At 37.3% G+C, this 20,657-nt stretch overlaps 1 protein-coding gene across 4 annotated transcripts in view; it reads left to right on the top strand.

Annotated features, from left to right (window-relative positions):
* Nucleotides 1-12,991, top strand: part of GSTCD (glutathione S-transferase C-terminal domain containing) — a 130,125-nt gene extending 117,134 nt beyond the window's left edge. For all 4 annotated transcript variants that reach the window (XM_042935771.1, XM_042935768.1, XM_042935769.1 and 1 more), the window contains 4 exons: nucleotides 3,923-4,056; nucleotides 6,413-6,443; nucleotides 9,725-9,794; nucleotides 12,634-12,991. In XM_042935771.1, coding sequence (XP_042791705.1) covers nucleotides 3,923-4,056; nucleotides 6,413-6,443; nucleotides 9,725-9,794; nucleotides 12,634-12,770 — 372 coding nt within the window. In that variant the 3' untranslated portion in view covers nucleotides 12,771-12,991. The remainder of the gene's footprint in view (nucleotides 1-3,922; nucleotides 4,057-6,412; nucleotides 6,444-9,724; nucleotides 9,795-12,633) is intronic.
* The last annotated feature ends 7,666 nt before the right edge of the window (nucleotides 12,992-20,657 follow it).

The raw sequence follows: 20,657 nt of genomic DNA, 5'->3' as shown, positions 1-20,657 counted from the left end.
AAAAAAAAATCATTGTGGTTTCATACTGACACGTCCAACTTAAATTCAGGACTATGAGATTTTAACTTAGCCTCACTTATCTATCTCCTATCTTTTTCTTCTTTCTCCTAGGCTTAAAAAAGCTTTTTGTTGGGGCGCCTGGGTGGCTCAGTCAGTTGAGCGTCCGACTTCGGCTCAGGTCATGATCTCACAGCTCGTGAGTTCAAGCCCTGCATCAGGCTCTGTGCTGACAGCTCAGAGCCTGGAGCCTGTTTCAGATTCTGTGTCTCCCTCTCTCTCTGCCCCTTCCCTGTTCATGCTCTGTCTCTCTCTGTCTCAAAAATAAATAAACGTTAAAAAAAAATTAAAAAAGCTTTCTGTTGTTTCGTAATGACATCAGCAGATGTCTTATTTGTTTTATCTCACAATATACACGTTTGAGTTCTAAGACAAAAATACAACCACCAATGATGATTACTGAAAATAGTTCAAGAATTTTTTGACATTATTTTTCATCTAATAATATCTACCATGGCCATGTAGAGAAATATTTTTCATTCCTTTTTAGAGCTGCAGAGTAAGCTACCAGTCCTCTGTCAATGGAAAATTGGCTTGTTTCCATTTTGTTGTTATTTCCAATATTGCCTCAATGAATAAGTCTTTTTATGTTTTGGCCAGTGTATCCCTTGAACGGATTTTTAGAAGCGAGATCACAAATTACACACGTAATTTTGCTGGATATTGCTAAATTCCTCCTCCAAGGGATTTTGACATTTTTGTGTTCCCACCATCATTGTATGACAGTGTTTTCCTATATACCCTGGCCCATAGACTGTCATCAAATTTTAGAATTTTTGCTACTCTAATAGGTGATAAGTGTTATCTTACTGTATTTTAAATACTTATTTCTCTTATTTTGAGCAATATTGAATAGCTTTGGTTTAAGATATATTTGCATATTTCTGAATTGTCCAAATCTCTTGTCCATTTTACTATCAGATTATTGTGCTTTATTTTCAGAAGCTTCCTACGTATTAGGGATAGTAACCCTTTGTTTATGCTATAAGTTGCCATTTTTTTTCTCATTTTCTCATTTGTCTTTTTATATTTGGTTTTTGGTGTGGGGTTTTTTTTGTGCCATTTAATTTTTTTTTTTCATTTTTACCTTGTCAAAGGTAAAATTTCCCACTCCTCTAGGTTATAGAGGAATTCACTCATGGTTATTGTTGTCTTGCATTTTAAATCTCCAGTCCATTTGAAATGTACTAGGTATGGTGAGAGGAAAGGATCTAATTTTATTTTTCATATGGCTGTAGGGTTAACCCACTATCACTTATTAAAAAGTCCATCTTTGGGGTGTCAGGCTGGCTCAGTCAGTGGAACATGTGACTCTTGACCTGAGGGTTCTAAATTCTAGCCCCACATTGGGTGTAGAGATTACTCAAAAATAAAACGTAAAATAAATTAAGTAAATAAAAAGTCCATCTTTTCCCCAGTAATCTGAAGTGCCACCTTTGTTTTATGCTAAATGTATTTTATACAAATATTCATGTTCAAATTGTTACATTGATCTATATCTCTCTTTATTATTTGCCTGTTATTTCTGACCTGCATTTGATAACAATGGAAATTAGGAGCATATGAAGCCATAAAACCTTTTAGGACTAAAATCTATTATGTAAATAGTTCTTAGATTTTTTTTTTAATGTTTATTTATTTTGAAAGAGAGAGACAGACAAAGCGTGAGCAGGGGAGGGGCAGAGAGAGGAGACACAGAATCTAAAGCAGACTCCAGGCTCTGAGCGGTCAGCATGGAGCCCAATGCAGGGCTTGAACTCACAAACCATGAGATCATGACCTGAGCTGAGGTCAGATGCTTAACCAACTGAGCCACCCAGGCACCCCAATAGTTTGTAGGTTTAGTTGCTTTGTTTAAATGGGGGAAAGCAATTCATTCATTTGTGTGTAGCAAAGAAAACGTGAACCTAAATAAAGAGAGATTCATAAAAGCAAATTGTCTAAACTTTTCTTAAGAGACTTAAGAGGGTTTTGTCAGGAAGCAGCCTGATGTAATTAATGCATGAGTTCAATCTCTGGGGTCAGGATCCTGCCCCTCAGGACCTGCTTTGTTGTGGGCATGTTCTTAATTTCTCTGAGCCTTGGTTTCCTTACTTCAGAAACGGAAATAATAAAATCTTTGAGGGTTGTCGTGAGCACAGAAGGATCTGTGTGCCATCACCCAGCCTACTGCCCCCACATAAAGGGCATTCAGGGAGTGTTGTTTCTCTTTTCTTTCCCTTCAGGGGAAAATAGGTCTATAATTTTTATGGTGAGGTTTTCTCTGGCTACTCATGAAAATAAGAGCCGGTCTTATTTTTACTCTGCAAAACTGAGTAAATAAAAGGGGTAGATGAGAAATCAAGGTTCTTTACTTCCAATACCTCTGTAATTGCTGCCTTCACTGGACAGCAGCCTTCCCAGGCTCTACTTTCAGAGTGAAACAGGAAAGGTGGATTGACAACAACCACAGGGATTTCTGACTTCTAAACTAATGTAAGCCTGGAGGGAGGGGAGATTCCAGAGAAGGAGTGAGAACAGAGATCTGGCTTTTCTCTTCTCAATACAACATTGCTTTTGGTTTTCCAGTTCAAGAGAGGAATCTGGCTTATGATACAATTTCCAGAAAATCTCCTCTTCATCTTGAAAGCCCCTACCTACCCTGAAGTTGAGAGATCTGTCTTTAGAAAATATAATTATAATCCAATACAGTTTGGTTCTGTCCAGAGTGAGATGGATATCTGAGAATTTTTCTGACAAAATGCTTTATTTTTTAAGATCCCCATATCAGATTTTCTTTCATAAAGTCCTATTTTGCTTTATTTAGCTTAATTTCACAAATGTCTATTTTAGATTGTGATACAATATAGATATATTTAAGGAGTTTGTTTTGAAAACATTTCAAAATCATTTTTGAAGTTTTTTAAATGAATTATTGAAGCCCTAATCAGACTTTAATTCATAATTTTATTCCTTTCTTTTAAAATAAACCCATTTAAAGTAGTTTTATGCATTCATCAATGTTAAGAACTGTTATATGAATATGAAAAGGCACTACTAAAAATAATTTGATCAGTTTTCACACAACATTGTTAGATTATATTCATGCAGCATTTGAGTGTTTCAAATGCATTTTTATTTAATTTTTGCAACAGCATTGTTATATCAATATTGTTAACATAGCTTATTTATACTGAAGCCCAAAGAAGTTATATTTTCAATGGCCCAGGATTTCCCAGACAACTACAGTTTGAGACTAGAAATTCAGATTTCAATCTAGTGTTCTTGCCACAGTGCTACAACCAAACTAAGTTCATAATCAGCAAAAGCATTAGGTTTAGACATGCATACATATTAAATTTTCCATAGTTAACATAATGGCAGATTTTCCATTGAATGAATCTTGTACTTCAGTTGCAATATTCCATTTGTAACCTTGCTTAGTTTTCTTAATTAATATGGATATTAACTAGTCCTTTGGTATGTCCAAATGACAACTATTTAAAATATTATGGAATAAGATTCTGGTAACTTGAAACTCTCAGAGGATCAGTCCTCACAAAAAGTTAAAAAAAAAAAAAAAAGGCGGGGGTGGGTGGGTCCTGGGTGGCTCAGTGGGTTAAGCCTCTGATGATTTCTCAGTCTGTGAGTTCGAGCCCTGCCACAGAATCTGTGCGGACAGCTCAGAGCCTGGAGCCTGCTTTATATTGTGTGTCTCTCTTTGCCCCTCTCCTGCTCATGCTCTGTCTCTCTCTCTCTCAAAAAGATAAATAAGTAAAAACGTTAAAGAATTTTCTCAAACAAAGTTAAAAAAAAAAAAAAAGGCACAATATAGCCCTGTTGGTTAAGAAAGAACTTAGTCCCTGTGTCTGGTTTTGTTTTCCAGGTGGCATTGCATGCTTGTGGAGTGGCAACAGACATGGTGATTGAGCACTGCATCAAAACGCGGGCTGCCTTTGTCACATGCCCTTGCTGTTACGGTTTCATTCAGAACACCTCAAAGTTTAATTTTCCAAAAAGGTGAATTTTAGTGTTCTACCTAAGGCACCAACGTGGGGAATAAAGTAACATACAAAACTCATTCGATACGAAGCTGCAGTGAAATTTCAGTTTTGAGCTCATTTCGTCTTTCCCCAAAGGCAGGTATTATTTATAAATTATATAGGGAAAAGACGATCTCCTCTATGGCTTCTCCTTGACTTTTCTCTGGATCCGGCTCCAGAGAACGCATTTAGAAGCAAGTCTATCTAAGAGTGAGCCGACTAGGAGTCTGATGGCTTCGGCACTTCTCGTCACCTGCGAGAGGCAGTAGGTGTAGTGGTTGAGTGCGTAGGACCTGGAAATCTTCTGCCTGGGTGCAAAAATCGGCTCCTCAGACCTTTACACGTTGTTTCACCTCAGGCAATTTTTCTTCAACTCTTTTTGCTTACGTTTTCTATCTACAAAATGGAGGTCATAACAGCAACGTCCTCACAGTTTATGTAAGAATTGAATGATCTATGTGTAAAGCACTTAGAAGCAGCATAGAGTAAGCATTCAATAAAATGTGAGCTGTTGCCAGTTACAGTAGCAGCAATAGTATTTATTTATTTATTTATTTGTTTATTTATTTATTTATTTATATTTAAATCCAAGTTAGATAACATACAGTATACTCTGAGCTTCAGGAGTAGAACCCAGTGATTCATTTCTTACCTCTGACACCCAGTGCTCATCTCAATAAGTGCCCTCCTTAGTGTCCATTTAACCCATCCCCCCTATTTTATTTTTTTAAGCTAATGTCTTTACTTATTTTGAGAGAGAGCTAGAGAGTAGGCAGGGGAAGGGCAGAAAGTGAGGGAGACAGAGGATCCGAAGTGGGCTCTGTGCTGACAACAGAGAGCCAGATGAGGGGCTCCAACTCATAATCCATGAGATCATGACCTGAGCTGAAGTCAGACACTTCACTGACTGAGTCACCCAGGTGCCCCTGATCATTTTTAAGATAGAATAGATTAAATACGTTAGTTTTGAAAATTCTACCCCATAATGTATCAAAAAAAAAACCTTCTTGATCATTTGCATGATTACTTTCAAGAAATATTGGAAAATTTCCATCAGAATTTATACTTATAATAGCTTTCTTTTACTTTTTGAATTTTTTTCTGTATTTCATTATTTTGTTGTTTACCACAATTTGCTACTAGTGAGAGAAAACCAAAGAATTTTGGAAAAGCAAATAATAAAATATAACTTAAGGTTTATGCAATAGCTGAAATGTCTCTTTATTCTGAACCTATACAGATAAAATGTTTGTTTTACAACCCATCAAGAAATCTGTAAGTCTAGCACTATAAAGCTTCTTAAGAATGCTAGTTTGAGTTATTCAGCCTGCGGTTTCACTTAATTGATTTTAAAATCTTACTTTAGTGTCTGTCAACGTTTTCATATCTCTGTAAATTTATTGATACTTTCTCCTTTTGTCATTGGAAAACTACTCCTCGGCCATTATCCCCCTCCCCTAATCACCCCAAGGTCAGGTACCAGACAAGTAGGGACAGCCCTGATCTCCAAAGCCACTGACATTATTCAAGCTAGCCAGTCCTAAGTTTGCCCATCCTGCCTTGCCATCCCTTCCTGTGGGATTCCCTAATAAAGGCTCCTGCCCACATTTTATCCCACTCCCTCTGCCTTCTAACCAGCCTGGTACTTTCCCATGTGGCCCTGTGTGGGATACCTTCTCCTCTGGGGAACTGTGAGGAAAAAACTATCTTTCCCATGGCAATCATCCCCTCATCTGTTGGCTTCAGCACCCCTGAATAGCAGTAAACCCTACGTTTTAAAGCACCTGGATCTGGGGCGCCTAGATGGCTCAGTCAGTTAAGCATCTGACTTCACCTCAGGTCGTGATCTCATGGTTTGTGAGTTCAAGCCCCACATCCAGCTCTCTGTGCTGCCTGCTTCAGGCTCTCTGTCTCCCTCTCCCTCTCTCTCTGCCCCTCCCCAGCTTGTGCGAGTGGGCACACATGCTCACTTGTGCGCGTGTGCTCTCTTTCTCTCTCAAAATAAATAAACATTAAAAAAAAAGAAAACACCTGGATCTGTGTGCACCCATGTGAGAAAGAGAAAAGCAAAATGGTTGTGTGTCTCTAATAGTCTAAACAATCTTTGAAAAATTCTTTAAAATTAATAACATACTGATAGCATGCCTTTGGCTTTTCTTAAAGACATTTCAAACTGGTATAGTTTTTAGTTTAGGATAGCATTATGTACTCCTCAGATAAAATATGCATTTTTGTTTATATTTTCTTCTATGTAGAAATATAGATGATTCTATTCCTAATCTTTGGTTTCCCTACTATTTAAAATAATGACTCTTTTTTCTTTTCTATTTCAGTGAACAATTCAAGAAAACTTTATCGTACAAGGTAACCTCAAAAATTTCTAGATGTCTTTCTAATATACTTTTTATTCCTTCTTTATGTTTTTGCTCTCTCAAATTTCTAATGGGATATGTAATCTATAGTTACCTTAGAATTACTCATTAACATCTAATACGGTGTCGGGGTGGGGGGGTTGCTTTCTTTTGGGGTGGCTTTTTTTTGTTTTGCAAATCAAGATTAATGTCCAAATAGGTGGCAAGATTCGTGAAGGGTCTGAGAGTTTACCCTGCAAGCTAACATGTTAGCCTGCCACAGTTTCATGGATGCTGGCAGATAGGAGACTTCTGAGTCAGAAACACAGAGTAGCAGCCAGACTATCATCATTTTTGCACTGACCTCCTGAGACCCAGCTCCCACTGGGCAGCACAAAAAGGGCCCAGTGACACCCTCACACACAGTGAGTTGCATTACAGGAGAGGAAAACTGAGCTTAGAAAGCCAGATGTCTTAAGATTTAATCTTTAAGCCCTTTGCTCCAGAGGGAGACAGTGTGTAGTTTCCAAAGCTGCTCCCTATATAAACATCTTTGAGAAGAGGATCTAGAACACAGGCAAATTTTTCTGTAAAAGGTCAGATAGTTATAAATATTTTGGGTTTTGTCAGCCACTTAGTAATCTCCCACCAATTATACTTTGTCCTGGTCATTGTTGCTTTTGTTGTTGGTGGTTTACAATCCTTTAGAATTGTAAAGACCATTTTTAAGTTGAAAGCCATACCAGAAGAGGTCATAGTCTGCATCTGGCCTGCGGGCCACGATTTGCCACCCCCTGGTCTGGAACCAAGGGCACGAAGAAGGCATGAAGAAACACAAGAGACCCATGGAGAATTGTCTCTCAACAGTAGTCAGAACATTACATAGTTTTGAGCCACCACTCTGAGCAAAACAGTTTTCCAGCTTTCTAAATATCACTGGCTAACTAATTGGTCCATAACATGGCATGATGCAATACAAGAAATGGGGATGAAATTTGCCAGAAACACATAAATAATCCTATTAGAACTTGATAAATTACTTTAGATTCTTAGTTCACTTCTTGCACATGTATAAAAATATATGGTCTCATTTTGTGTGCCAGCACGCATCTTTCAAGATTTTTCCTTCTCCATCCAACAGTGAAGGAGTGAGGGACTACTTGTACCACCTTGGCACATTTACCTCCTTCACCTCTGTCTCCCACCCTCTCCTTTCCCCTCCCACCCCCACATCTGAGCATACACAGATACCTATGGAGGGGAGAGGAACTTGAGTGTTCATGCTTTCATCCAGAACCAGACTTTTCTGGTCTTTCCCTATTGGATTTAAAGTTTGTATGTCTTAGGGAACTATAGGGTTTTGAGGGAGACATTAGGACCCCAGGAACTTTATATTCATAAGACTCAAAACACCTTACCTTTCTCTTACAAGGCCCTGCCAGCCTGCCAGTAAAATAGACAATGAGTTGAAAAATAAACACAAATTAGGTCCCCGTTTTTAATCCATCTTTGAGGGATGACAGCTAAAAGCAAACTGAGAGGATGTGTGGAAAAACCTAGGGCAGTGGAGACACAAGGTGCCACAGTCTCGCTGGCTAGAAAAGAATACAAAATTTCTAAATAATAGAGACAGGGCACCCAGTCTCTTCCAGAGAACAGAAAACTCAATAGTACCTAGTTCATCTTTGTCTCCCCTTTCTCCCACACCCCCAAAAGCTGCTTGGCCACCAGCCCTTTTGAGGGTCTGGTATAAAAGCTCTGGAGAGAAGTCTCAGCTTCTTGGATACTGTGGCAAGATGGTACCTCAGTATTTCTTGACTTAACCATGATGGGTGGCCTGCCAGCCAGAATTAAGTGCAGGTAGTGCCCATATATATTGAGAGTCACTCTGGCCACGTTTTTCTCCACAGTTCAGTTCACCAGCAAACCTCTACTGACTTCCTACTATGTGCTGTCCCCTTTCAGAGTTTAACTTCTATTGGGGAGAACACGTACACAAATAATTCCAGTAAAATCTGGTGATGCTTATAAGGACAAGAGAAACAAACCCCATCTGAGATGATTGCCTCACCGTTAAATGACTTTTAATTTTCAAATGCCATCAAGACAAAGGGCATGCTTTTTCTTGCCTTTTCTTCAAATTACATCATTCTAAATCCTTCTTGTGCCCCTTTGTTGATGCCAGTTCATGGCTGCTTAATAAAAGTTATTCACTTGAACCATTTTATTAGTGTCCTACCCATTGGCCACGAAATTTTATAGTGAGCATTACAGTGTTTTTTTTAATAATGCATAAAATTTGAGACAGAGGTAACCCCTCAAAAAGACCTAACATCACACAGTCACTTCAATTACCTTATTAAAAAATGGAGGCCTCGATTGAATGTACAAAAGACTAAGGGAACAAAGAGGGATCGGAGTTCAACCGTTTGCTAAGTTGACAGGTGAGATCATTTACACCCTTGGAAACTGCAGCTGTTCTGAATGAACAGTTGTCATGGGACATTGAAGTCATCGCCACTCCGCCTGATCACTCACCTGTGGCTGCTTGCAGATTTCATAGTGCCTTACAGACTCATCAGCTCTCTGTCGCTATACAGCCTTGTTCTTTTTTGCATTAAGGCAGTCTTTCCTAAAATTAAGCAGAACAACCCTTTCTCCCACTCTCTCAAGTCATTGTTATGGTTGGCCTGAAACCCGAAATCGATACAGCCCCAGAAGCCTTTGGGAGTGAGAGGAGACAGAGTGAGCCAGCCTCCTCTCCTCCAAAGGGACAAAGGAAGAATCTAGAAAAGCGTAGGAGTAGCCAGCACTTTGCTGGGTATCCCAGAGAACTACAGAAACCACAGACAGTGATGATCTTCTACAGTATGTTAGTAGGAAGAAAAGCCACTGAGACTGTCTTCTTGGAGCCACTAACCCGAACCCCAACCCTAACCCTAACCCTAGCCCCACGTTCCTGAGATTCAATTTTATTACAGGAAAAATACAAGTGAATCTTAGGTCTTTTAGTTTAACACATGATAATCACAAATTGTAACTATATTTGAGCTAAGAGCAACTAGTGAAATGGCCCTGAGGATTTTCCTTGCACCTGTTCCTAAGAACTGCATCTGAGGAACAGTCTGCTTGAAGGGAAAAAGTTACTGACTGCCATTTTCTGAAAATGTGTTTCTTTTAGAAGTATCATGTATGCAGTACTTTATTCAATTAAAAATGAGTGGTTTTTATAATTTTCACAATTTTGAAGCAGAAAAATAAAATAGACTCACATCCTATTGCTTTATCTTTTAGGAACACATGATTCTGTGCAGATTTGCGGATCAGACAGCTGTCCAGCTTCCAGCCCAGCGAAGGCTCATAGGTATGTGTTTTCACAGAGCAGCTGGTAAGTAGATTATATACAATATGCCTAGGAATAAATGGACTGGCTCTATATGGGGAAAACTGGTTCATTTATCAACAAGGAACTAAAGTTTGTTTTTCCCAGAAAAGGCAATCCATATTGAAAAGAGCTTTGTAACTGTAAGAGTATTTTATCCCATTTTTGTTAACATTAATACTTTTAAATTCATTTTCAATATTTGTACATTGTGTAGAATTATGTTCTTACTGTTATGAACAAACTGAAGGATCTGTCAAAAGCCACAGAGGAAAATAATAAAGATGGGAAAATCAACTACGCATGCCAAAATTAATGCATTAAAAAATATGTAAGCAAGGATGATAACGTTTTCTTTCTTGGTAAATGTATACTTGTGTATTATTAATCATACACCAGTTTATTTGACATCTGTAATAGTAAGCATTACCTTGGAATTGGAAGACCTACAATAACATTTCAAGTTTAAATAATGAATTTAAAGTCTTATCCAAGACTTTGCTTTAGAAAAAGAAATCGCATTTAGATGGACAACAGCGACTAACAGTGCACATTTAAGCATTGAGCTAAATGCCCTTACCCATCATCTCAGTAAATTCTAATGAAAATACTTATGGGATATGTACTTTTATTTAGACTTTACAGATGAAGGAACTAGGACAAAACCCTGTCCAGGATCTTTTACCCAGTAGATGATGGAGCCACACTATGAACCCAAATTATTTGATTCCAGACATGAAGCTCCTATCCACTTTGCAATGCCCCCCAGTTATGGAGTCACATCACTGGAAGGCTGGATTCCAAAATTAGGGCTTGAGATGATGGAGTGGAGTCAAAAATAAAGCCCCACATTGAAGGCCATCATAGTATATTGGAAAACAGATGGCTATTTCTTTGAGCACCAGATGTGCTAATTAGCTTACATCCAGGGACTGTATTGTATGAGAAGTAGTTATCTTTAAACTCTAAAGTCAAAGTCAGCATAGCAAGATACACACAGTGAGAGAGGCATTTGAGACCTGAGGCTGAAGGAAGAAGTGATTTCCTTCTCTTTCTCACACTCTGGAGCATAAACATATGGAAAAAGCTCTTCCTCTTTCCTGCATGCAACCTCTGTCCGTTTCCCACTCTTTTTCTCCTCCTCCGCTCCCTATTCCCAACACTTTGAGTTCATCGAGTGTACATTTGAATGTTCAGGGAGCGCTGGAAGGGAAGTTGCTGGAGTTGAACAGGAGGAGTAGCATCTGGCATAATCACTGGCATGAGGGGAGGGAAAGTCAGGTTCAAAGTCATAGACTCCATCAAACTTCAGCCTCTGTACTTTGCACGGGCCATACTTTTGTTCTATGAACATTTTAGGAGGCTTCCCAGGCCCCAAAAGGTAGACTACCAACAACTGAATTTCAGTTGTAAAGATACTTCAACATGTGAAAACATGAGATTCTTCTACGTAATAGAAAAGGAAAAATTAACTGGACTGGGATCCAAGCCAAGGATAAATGAACTGCAGTGTAAGTCCAGGGTGGGTACTGAAGGAATGTAGGGCATCTATTCTGACAGAGAATGTTTCATTTTAAACTTAAGAGTAGATGGGCGTGGGGGGAACCTTTACAGATGTCTTAAAGGACAAACAGTATTTTAAGAGAAACGTCAGCCACACGGATGTTGATGAACAGAGGGTGATTTCACCTGAATGGAATTCAAGACATCTCTCTTTATATCATTTCATTTCTAACATAGCTCATCCTTTTTGGTATAGGGGCTTTTAAGGAAAAAGTACAAAATAAATATTTTAAACCTGAGTGTCTTGTTGCCAATTCTTACCTACACATTTCACCTTCCACTGTTTTTCTGTCTTCCATAGACAGGGTTCTTCTGTCTTCCATAGAACTTCTCTGTTTCAGTTATCTGGCTTCACTTCTGAAGCTGTGTAAGTCTAGCAGTTTCTGCAGACATTCAAGTAAATTATTTAAAAATAATGTTCAGTCATTATTATAATTAGGAGGGAAAATGGAAAGAAGTTCTGCATAGTCAGTAACCTTTTGGAGGATGAAGTTCATATATTGAATTTAGAGGAATTGAAAGAATAAAAGTAAACCATAGCTTTGAATATATTCAACTTCAAATCATTTTTATTTCCAGACCTACCTTTAACATAGAAATTAGCATTGGCCAAAGGAACACAAATTAGCTGCTTTGCCTGCCAGGCAGGTTTTCTTTTTTTGTTTTCCAAAGATTACACAGAAAATTGAATACCACTATTTTACAGGGATGCAAGAGTTCTGAAAATTGATTATATTACACTCAACCTGAAATAACCAACACACTAAGAATTTTCGCAAATATTTTCCATTTCTCATTTTCCTTGTCCTAAAAATTCCAGGTTCAAATGTAGTATGTCTTTCAGATGTCTCATTGTTAGCATGATACTTCAAATATTATTGAAGATAGATGTTAGTTTTCCTTAATATTACAGGTAATACATTTTCATAGGGAATGCAGAGACCAGGTCTTTAAGTGTACTTTTAACCAAAGTGGGAAATAGGATCTGTAGTCTATATTTAGATGTATTTATGAATACATATTAAAAAGTGAACATTCTCTAAACCATTAGCAGACACAAATCTGTGAAATGTCATATGTGATTGTCTTGCATCCATACCGATCAAGAATGAAGTTGAAAGAGACCAAATGGGTCTTGGGAACAAATAGCATTCCCCATGTACTTGTGGATTTTATCACTGTGTAGAGTCCCTTAGACAAACTGAAATTGCACTGTTTGATGTAGGGTGTCTCATGATACCATTTTTCTGTATTTCAGGAAAACAGTGCATGTGCCTGGTGGATCTGGATCGAGCAAGAGCTGCAGAAGAACGTGGTTACTCCGTTCAAGTAATATCCATGGAGCCGGAGAGCTGCTCTCCCAAAAATAACATGATCGTGGGAGTCCCCATTTAGAAGGAGATATTCCCATTTGATGTTTTGCCATCCGTTTTCATGATGAAAGCCCAGTGGCATTTAGGAGGTTCTTGGCATAACTAGAAAACAGCATTAGCCATCTTGAACTTATTGTGCTCAGGAAGGAGACCAGCAGGAAAATCATGGAAGAAAGGCTGCCTGCAAAGCATCACAAATGCTCTTGTAATGTATGATTAAAGGACCGCTGGTTTTCATAGTGAGAATCCCCTGAAGTCCCAGCTGCCAACAGAATAATACTCGGTAGTGGAGGTTCCATCCCTAGAATAACAATTTCCTTCTCAGCTCACAGCTTTTCTGATCTTGCCAATGTGATGTTCAATTCAAAACAATGAATCGAAGCCTTTATAATCATTGCAGCCTTTGTAACCATTTAGATATTCAAATGGAGGCCACAACTAGACTCAGTGGGGTTTGCTGGTTGGCTGATTGTATTTTTAACAACTGGTCTTTTTCTATAATTTTAAAAAATATCTCATCAGGCAATTACAGTATGGTTAACTTTTTAAGCTAGGGTGAGTTGGATTTGTATCTCATTTCATACACTTCCTTGAATATATTTCCCATAAATTACCAAATGAGATCATCACTGGTTCAAACATTTTATATGAAGACATAAAATAATTGCAGTAAATTTCCCATTATGGAAACATGTAACTTGGACATAAATTCTAACTAATCAGTAAACACATTGATTGATTGTTTCAAATTTATAAATAATTATTGAGGATCCATTGTTTTCAAGACCTGGCCTACATTCTTCGAAGGGTACAAAGATGAGTTACAAGAAACATGATGCCTTGTCTATGGAATAATCATGAAAAAGAAAAATTAACGAATTAGTTAAGTTCTGTATATCATAATATAATGTATGGTCACAAGATTTGTTTTCCAGGTATCATATCTTTTAGTTACGTTATTTTGGTAAGACGTATTGAATATAGATTGGAGGTGGGAGGAGGGCAGAATTTGGAAGCTTATTTGAGTATTTCTCCCTTCTCACATTCTCCTATTCCACTAGCCAAAGTTTTGAAAGACAGGTGGCATGTCCTTTCTCACATGCTATTAATTATTTAACTTCTACATGTCCTAGGTTATTCCATCTGAGATGAGATTTATTTCATTGATTTTGATGTTTTCAACCCCTGTATGACACATACCAAAAGGAAAAAGAACTTTAATAAACAACTCTTTCCTCAGTGTGGGCTAAAATGTAGGAATAATTTATTCAGAGGAGGGAGGGATGAATTCTTGTTTTCTGAGATAAAATTTAAGAAAAGAGTTAATCATCAGCCCTGAGTATTTTAGTCATTTTTACCTATAGACACACCATGCTCTTTTATCCTGGGCTTTCTTTTTTAAATGAAGTTATAATTTACAGACAATAAAATAACAGATTTTAAGTGTCTAGTTTGAGAAGTTTTAACAAACTGCCATGCAACTGCCACCAGAAATAAGATATAGAGTATTTCCACCAGCCCAGAAAGCTCTCTGACATCCCTTTCTGTTCAGTTTCACCTACCCCACAGACAACCTCTTTCTGATTTCTATCACCCTCTATTTTTTCTGTCTGTTTTCGTCTTTCATATAAATTAAATCATTTAGTATGTAGTCTTTTGTGTCTGGCTGCTTTTGCCCAACATGGTATTTTTTGGGAAATATCCACATTGTTATGTATATCAATAGTTTCTTCTTATTCTTAAGTAATACTCTATTATATAAATTTATCAGAATGTATTTATTCATTCTCCTATTGGTATTTATTTGGATTCTTTTCACTTTGAAAATATTACAAATAAGGCCTATGAATATTTTTGTACAAGTCTTTTTGTGGACATATGTTTTCATTTCTCTTGGATAAATACCTAGTAGTAGAATTGCTGTGTCATTAAATAAATGAATGTCAGTTGCCAAACAACTTTCCAAAGTGGTTGTACCATTTTATATTCTCACCAGCAATGTATAGAAATTCTAGTTCCCCACATCCTCATAACATTTGCTATTTCAGTCTTTTTTACTTTAACCATTCTAGTGGACATAAAATAGTATCTCATTGTGGTTTTAATTTTCATTTCTCAGATGACTTAGTGACATTAAGCATCATTTGCAAAGTTAATGTTTAAGTCTTTTACTCATTTTTAAAATTAGGTCATTTGTCATTTTTTATTGATGGTTTATAAAGAGTGCTTTATATATTCTGGTTAAGAGTTCTTTGTCAGATATATGTATTGAAAATGTTTCTCCCAGTCTGTGGCTTATCTACTCATTTTCATAATGATTGTTTTAATTTTGAGGAAGCCTAATTTAAGTGTTTTTACTGGTTAATATTTTCTGTGTCTTCTATAATAAATCTTTACCTACTCTGGCATAATGAAGATTTTTCCTGTGTTTTCTTACAGAAATGTTACGGTTTTAGCTTTATACATTTAGGTCTATGACCCATCTCAAATCAATATTCACATAGAGGTAGGTAGGTTTTGAGGAATATACATTTGTTTTAGCACCATTGATTTAAAAACCTTTTCTTTTCCCATTGGATTGACTTGGCAACTCAGTTGAAAATCAATTAATATATACGTATGAGTCTATGAAGTCTTTAGTCTGTTCCATTAATTTTTTTGATTACTGTAGCTTTATAGTAAGTCTTGAATACCAGTTTTCTTTTTCTTTTTTTAAAGATTTTAATTTTAAGTTATCTCTATACCCAGTGTGGGGCTCAAACTTACAACCCAGAGATCAAGAGTTGCACCCTCTACTGACTGAGCCAGCCAGGCGCCCCACCAATTTTATTTTTCATTGTCCATATTGTTTTGTTGTTCTAGATCTGTTGTGTTTCCATATAATTTTTTTTAATTGGCTTATCAATTTCCTTAAAACAAAAATAGCCTGCTGAGAATTTTGGTATTGTCTAGATCTTTAGATCAGTTTAGGGGAAATGAACATATTAACAATACTGGGTCTTACAATCTATAAACCTAATATATCTTGCCATATATTTAGATCTTCTTTACTTATGTCCACTAATATTTTATAATTTTCAATATAGATGTTTTATTTATTATTATTTGATAGTTTTGATGCTGTTACCTAAGTTTTTTACGTGTTGTGCCACTACTCAGAATAGCCTCCTCTTATCCCTCCCATTAACTTAGGCTCATTCACCCTTCTGCTCTTAGACCTGACCTCCCAAGGGAAGCCTTTCTTAACTTCCCTGGAGTTAGGTACCTGTTACAGAATGTGTGCCATCTGGAGGAGTCTTCTTCACCCACCCCAATTGACTCAAAGCACCCCCCTCCCAAAGACCATATGTTAAGTATGGAGAATAAAAAAGGAAGTGACTCCACTGTTTTCCCACCCTTGTTCTCAGGCGTGGAATTCTCCAACTGTGATGGCTGTGGCTAGTCATAGATATGGGTATTAATGATTGCCCTTAGGGCATGAGTTTTCTGTGTAAATCCTTTCCAAGTCTCCTTCTCAGTCAGGGCAAATAAAAGAGGTTGGATGCTGGCAGCAGGAAGGTTGTTGCAATGACAACAATCCCAGCAAGTGACCTGGTTTCACCCCTACACTTGTCGATCAAAAGCAAAGCTGCTCCTCACTGATCTCTCTCCCCCACAGTTGTAATATTAGAAGCCAGAGATCATCTTTCATTGACTTTCAAGCCTGGCTCAGAGATAGAGATGTATAATTATTAATGACTAAACAATTTTATCTTATTTAGGGAGACATTTCAGACATACTAGAAACCAAAATATTTTCAGAGCACACATGCAAAATAGCATGTGAATAACAATAATTAAACATTTCATTTCATTCTCAAGATTCTCACTGCAGGTGTTATCCTCTCCATGGTTCAAGAAAATTGCCATTAATAGAATTTCCACATATACATGTTTTTCTATTGGCTTTCATAATAAAGTTAGAGATACATTCCTGTGGAAGCAATATAATTAAATCATTAAAAAGGAAGCAATACTTTTTTTTTAAGTTATAATTTTTAAAAAACAGATTCTCGGGGTGCCTGGGTGGCTCAGTCAGTTAAACGTCCCACTTTGGCTCAGGTCATGATCTCACAGTTCATGAGTTCAAGCCCCGCGTCAGGCTCTGTGCTGACAGCTCAGAGCCTGGAACCTGCTTAAGATTCTGTGTCTCCCTCGCTCTCTGCCCCTTCCCCACTCGTACTCTGTCTCTCTGTCTCTCAAAAATATATAAACATTAAAAAAATTTTCTAAAAACAGATTCCCAATACAAAGTAGTTAGGCATTTTTTTCATGTTTATTTTTGAGAAAGAGAGAGAGAGCGAGCAAGTGGGCGATGAGCAGAGAGAGAGAGATAGGGAGACAAAATCCGAAGCAGGCTCCACACTGTCAGCACAAAGCCCCACATCACAGGCTCACACTCATGAACCATGAGATCTTGACATGAGCTGAAGTGATTGAGCCACCCAGGTGCCCCAGTAGTTAGGCATTTTTGAATAGATATTTTTTATGCACCAGAAATACATGTCTTTAGAAGACATGGCTAAACAAAAGGAAAATTTTTTACATCACTGTTACTACTTTGTTTTATATCTTCGTAGACTTTGCTTTATACACAGACACACAGAGAGATGTAACAAGCACTAATTCAGTATTTAATATTTGCTAGACACTATTCGAAGTCCTGTGTTAATAATAACTCATTTGGAATCCTCATAATGACACTAAGAGCTAGATACCATTAATGATCTCATTTTATAGAAACTAAGGCCAATGTTTCACCGGAAGAGCAGACCCAGATATGAACTCCGCTAGTAATTGGGAGAGCTTAGAATCTATTTCAGGCTCTTTAGCAATCCTATTGGGATTGGCTGAGATATGCTATAGTAACAACATCTCTCTGCCTTTTGAATTTCTACATAAGAAAGATGTATTTTTCACTTGTACTATATATCCATCCAAGTCAGCTATGACTCTGCACCACATTATCTTTACACCTGACCAAGAAGACTTTTAGGAAACTAGCTGGTCTCATGGAAAAGGAAAACAGACGTGGCAAACTACCAGCTAGCTACTGCTCAGATTCTGCTCAGATGTGATATACTTCACTTCCCTCATTTTGTTGACTAAAGCAAACTACACAGCCCCTCCAGCATTTTACAGAGTGGGGATGTACAACCTTGGTTACAGATAATTGCAAACAATAATGTACCACCAACAGTGTAGTTGAAGGAGGAAGAGAAGAGGAGGAAAAGGAAAAGAAGAACAGAAAGAAAAGGCCATTGCATCTTCCAGTTTAGAAATAGAGATTCTGAATGCAATTAGAGTAGGGCATTTTATTGAATCCATCAAAGAGAAAAGACATGTACTACATGCCTTGTTCTGTGGACCTTTCATACCTACTTTTGGAAAAGAACTTTCCAGAAAAACACTGAAAGGAGTTATTTTCTATTATTATACAAGATTGGAGAAACTTTTATTAAACTGGAGTTTCAGATTTGCAAATTCTGCATCATATATCAAAGTGCTTGATCTGTAATGCCAACTATTCCTTTAGGTAAGTATGAGCTTTTATTCCTATGAATGTATGATGATTCGCATTCCTACACCCTTAACCAGGCATTATCAGATTTTTGCTTTAATCTCGGCCAATTAGATGGGCAAAAATGCTATTTTGTTTTGATATTCATCCTTGAAATCCTTCATGTGATTGCATACTTTTCACATGGTTATTGACAATTTATAGTTTGTGAATTACCTATTCATGAATTCATTAAATTAATCAACACATCTATTGATCTCTTGCTTTGAGGCCAAGTATTGCATCCATATTTCTTTTGTGTGTGTATGTTGTTTTTTGTTTTTGTTTTTTGAGAGACAGAGAGAGAGAGTGCAAGCAAGCCAGGGGCATAGAGAGAGAGAGAAAGAGAGAACCCCACAAGGGGCAGAGAGAGAAAGAGAGAGAGAAGCGAGGCTCACTCAAAGCGGGGCTTGTGATTTCACCCGAAGCAGGGCTCATGCTCACCCAATGTGGGCACAAACTCACCCAAAGTGGCGCTCAAACTCCGGAACTGTGAGATCATGACCTAAGCTGAAGTCAGGTGCTTAACCAGCTGAGCCCCCCATGCACCCTTGCATCTATATTTCTTACTCATTTTTCATCTGGTACTTTAATCTTTCATATAAAAATTAGTAAAGGTTTATTAATAGATTAAAGACTTTTTGTTAATTGCATTACATTTTTTTAAATTGGCCTTTATGGAGGAAGTTATTGTTTTTGTTTTGCTACTAAGATTTCAAAATACAGGAACACCTGGGTGTCTCAGTCAGTTGAGTGTCTGACTTTCAGCTCAGGTCATGATGTTTCTAGGTTCAAGCCCCTCTGTGCTGACAGCTCAGAGCCTGGAGCCTGCTTCACATTCTGTGTCTCCCTCTTCCTCTGCCCCTCCCCTGCTCATTCTCTCTTCCTCTACCTCTCCTTCAAAAATAAATAAAAATTAAAATAAATAAAATAAAATAAAATAAACAAAATTTTTAAATACACATTTAGTCACATATGTCACTCTTTTCCTTGTGATTTCTGGTGAGAAAGATTTTTCCCACCCCGTGATTTAAAAATAGCCTGCTATATTTTTGGTATTCTAATTCTTTAATAGTTTTAGTTTTTATACTTAAATCTGAAACCCAGCAAGTATTTCTTCTGATGGGTGGTTTGAGGTCGAAATCTAATATTTTCATATTAGTTACTTTCACATATCATTATACAAATCCAGCTTTTACCATTGATTTGAGAAGTGTTTTGCATACTAAGTATACTTGGGATATTTTTCACTTTTATTATTATCTATTGAATTCTTGTACCAGAATCATGCTCACTAAATTATTATAGCTGTATAATACATTTTGACATAATAGGGTAAATTTCATTTTGGATGGTAATATAAAAGGTTTATGACCTGAGACACAGAGAAAGTTGTGAACTTCTTCTGAAATTATACCCTGTAGTTCAAAATAGACACACATTTTCCTAAAGAGGGGGACCATAGTTTTAATTAGACTTTCAAAAGGATACATGACCACAAATAACAGTAAGTATCACTGATCTAATGGAAGGGGAAATGTAATAGAATTCAGTGTTCTGCACTAAAGAATTAGCCACACATTAGAATCTTTTTTCAATATTTACAATAAAAGAATCATTATTTACTTTTTCATGGTGCTCTAAAGAAGCCAGGTTTTAATCATTTGTGTTCGTTCACTTTTACATCTAGTTTATGTGACCCAAGTAACAACAGTTTATAATCAAGCAAGTAAAACCAAAATCTAGCAACACACAGCAGAGAATATTACTGGATGACTGATCTGAAGGGCCCTGAAAATTTCTATGATATGAGTCAGATACTGTGTCAGCGTCTGTCACTTCCTAGAAGAAGGCTTTCTGCCCAACTAATCTGAAGTGGCCTCTCCTACTTCCTCTGGCTCCCCATAATACATCTGTGTGTATCTGTTACATGTTCCTCAGTAGAATCTAAGCTCCAAGCAGTCTGTTCTATCCGTCATTATACACCTTCAGCATTTACTCCAAAGTCAGGCACACAGTAAAAATTCAGTAAATACTTATAGAATGAGTATTATATTTTAACACTTTCCACGTGGGCTAAAAATATATATGAGGCTTCCCTTCCTCTCTGCAGACATATATCCAGGCATCAGGCATGTGGGACTTTTGTATTGTTTTTTGGTTTGTGTTGTCTTTATTTTGTGTGATATCCTAAGATACATTTAGCAAATCCAATGCTAATGATGAGTAAGAAGTGACAGTTACCGCCTATGCCATCTGAATAGTTTTCATGAAGAAGTTATTTCCCTGTCCACGGAGCAAAAGGCAAAA

This window comes from Panthera leo, chromosome B1, assembly GCF_018350215.1.
Source record: "Panthera leo isolate Ple1 chromosome B1, P.leo_Ple1_pat1.1, whole genome shotgun sequence".
NCBI classification, from domain to species: domain Eukaryota; kingdom Metazoa; phylum Chordata; class Mammalia; order Carnivora; family Felidae; genus Panthera; species Panthera leo.
Note: the sequence above shows the minus strand (reverse complement) of the source record. Positions and strands in the feature narration are given on the sequence as shown.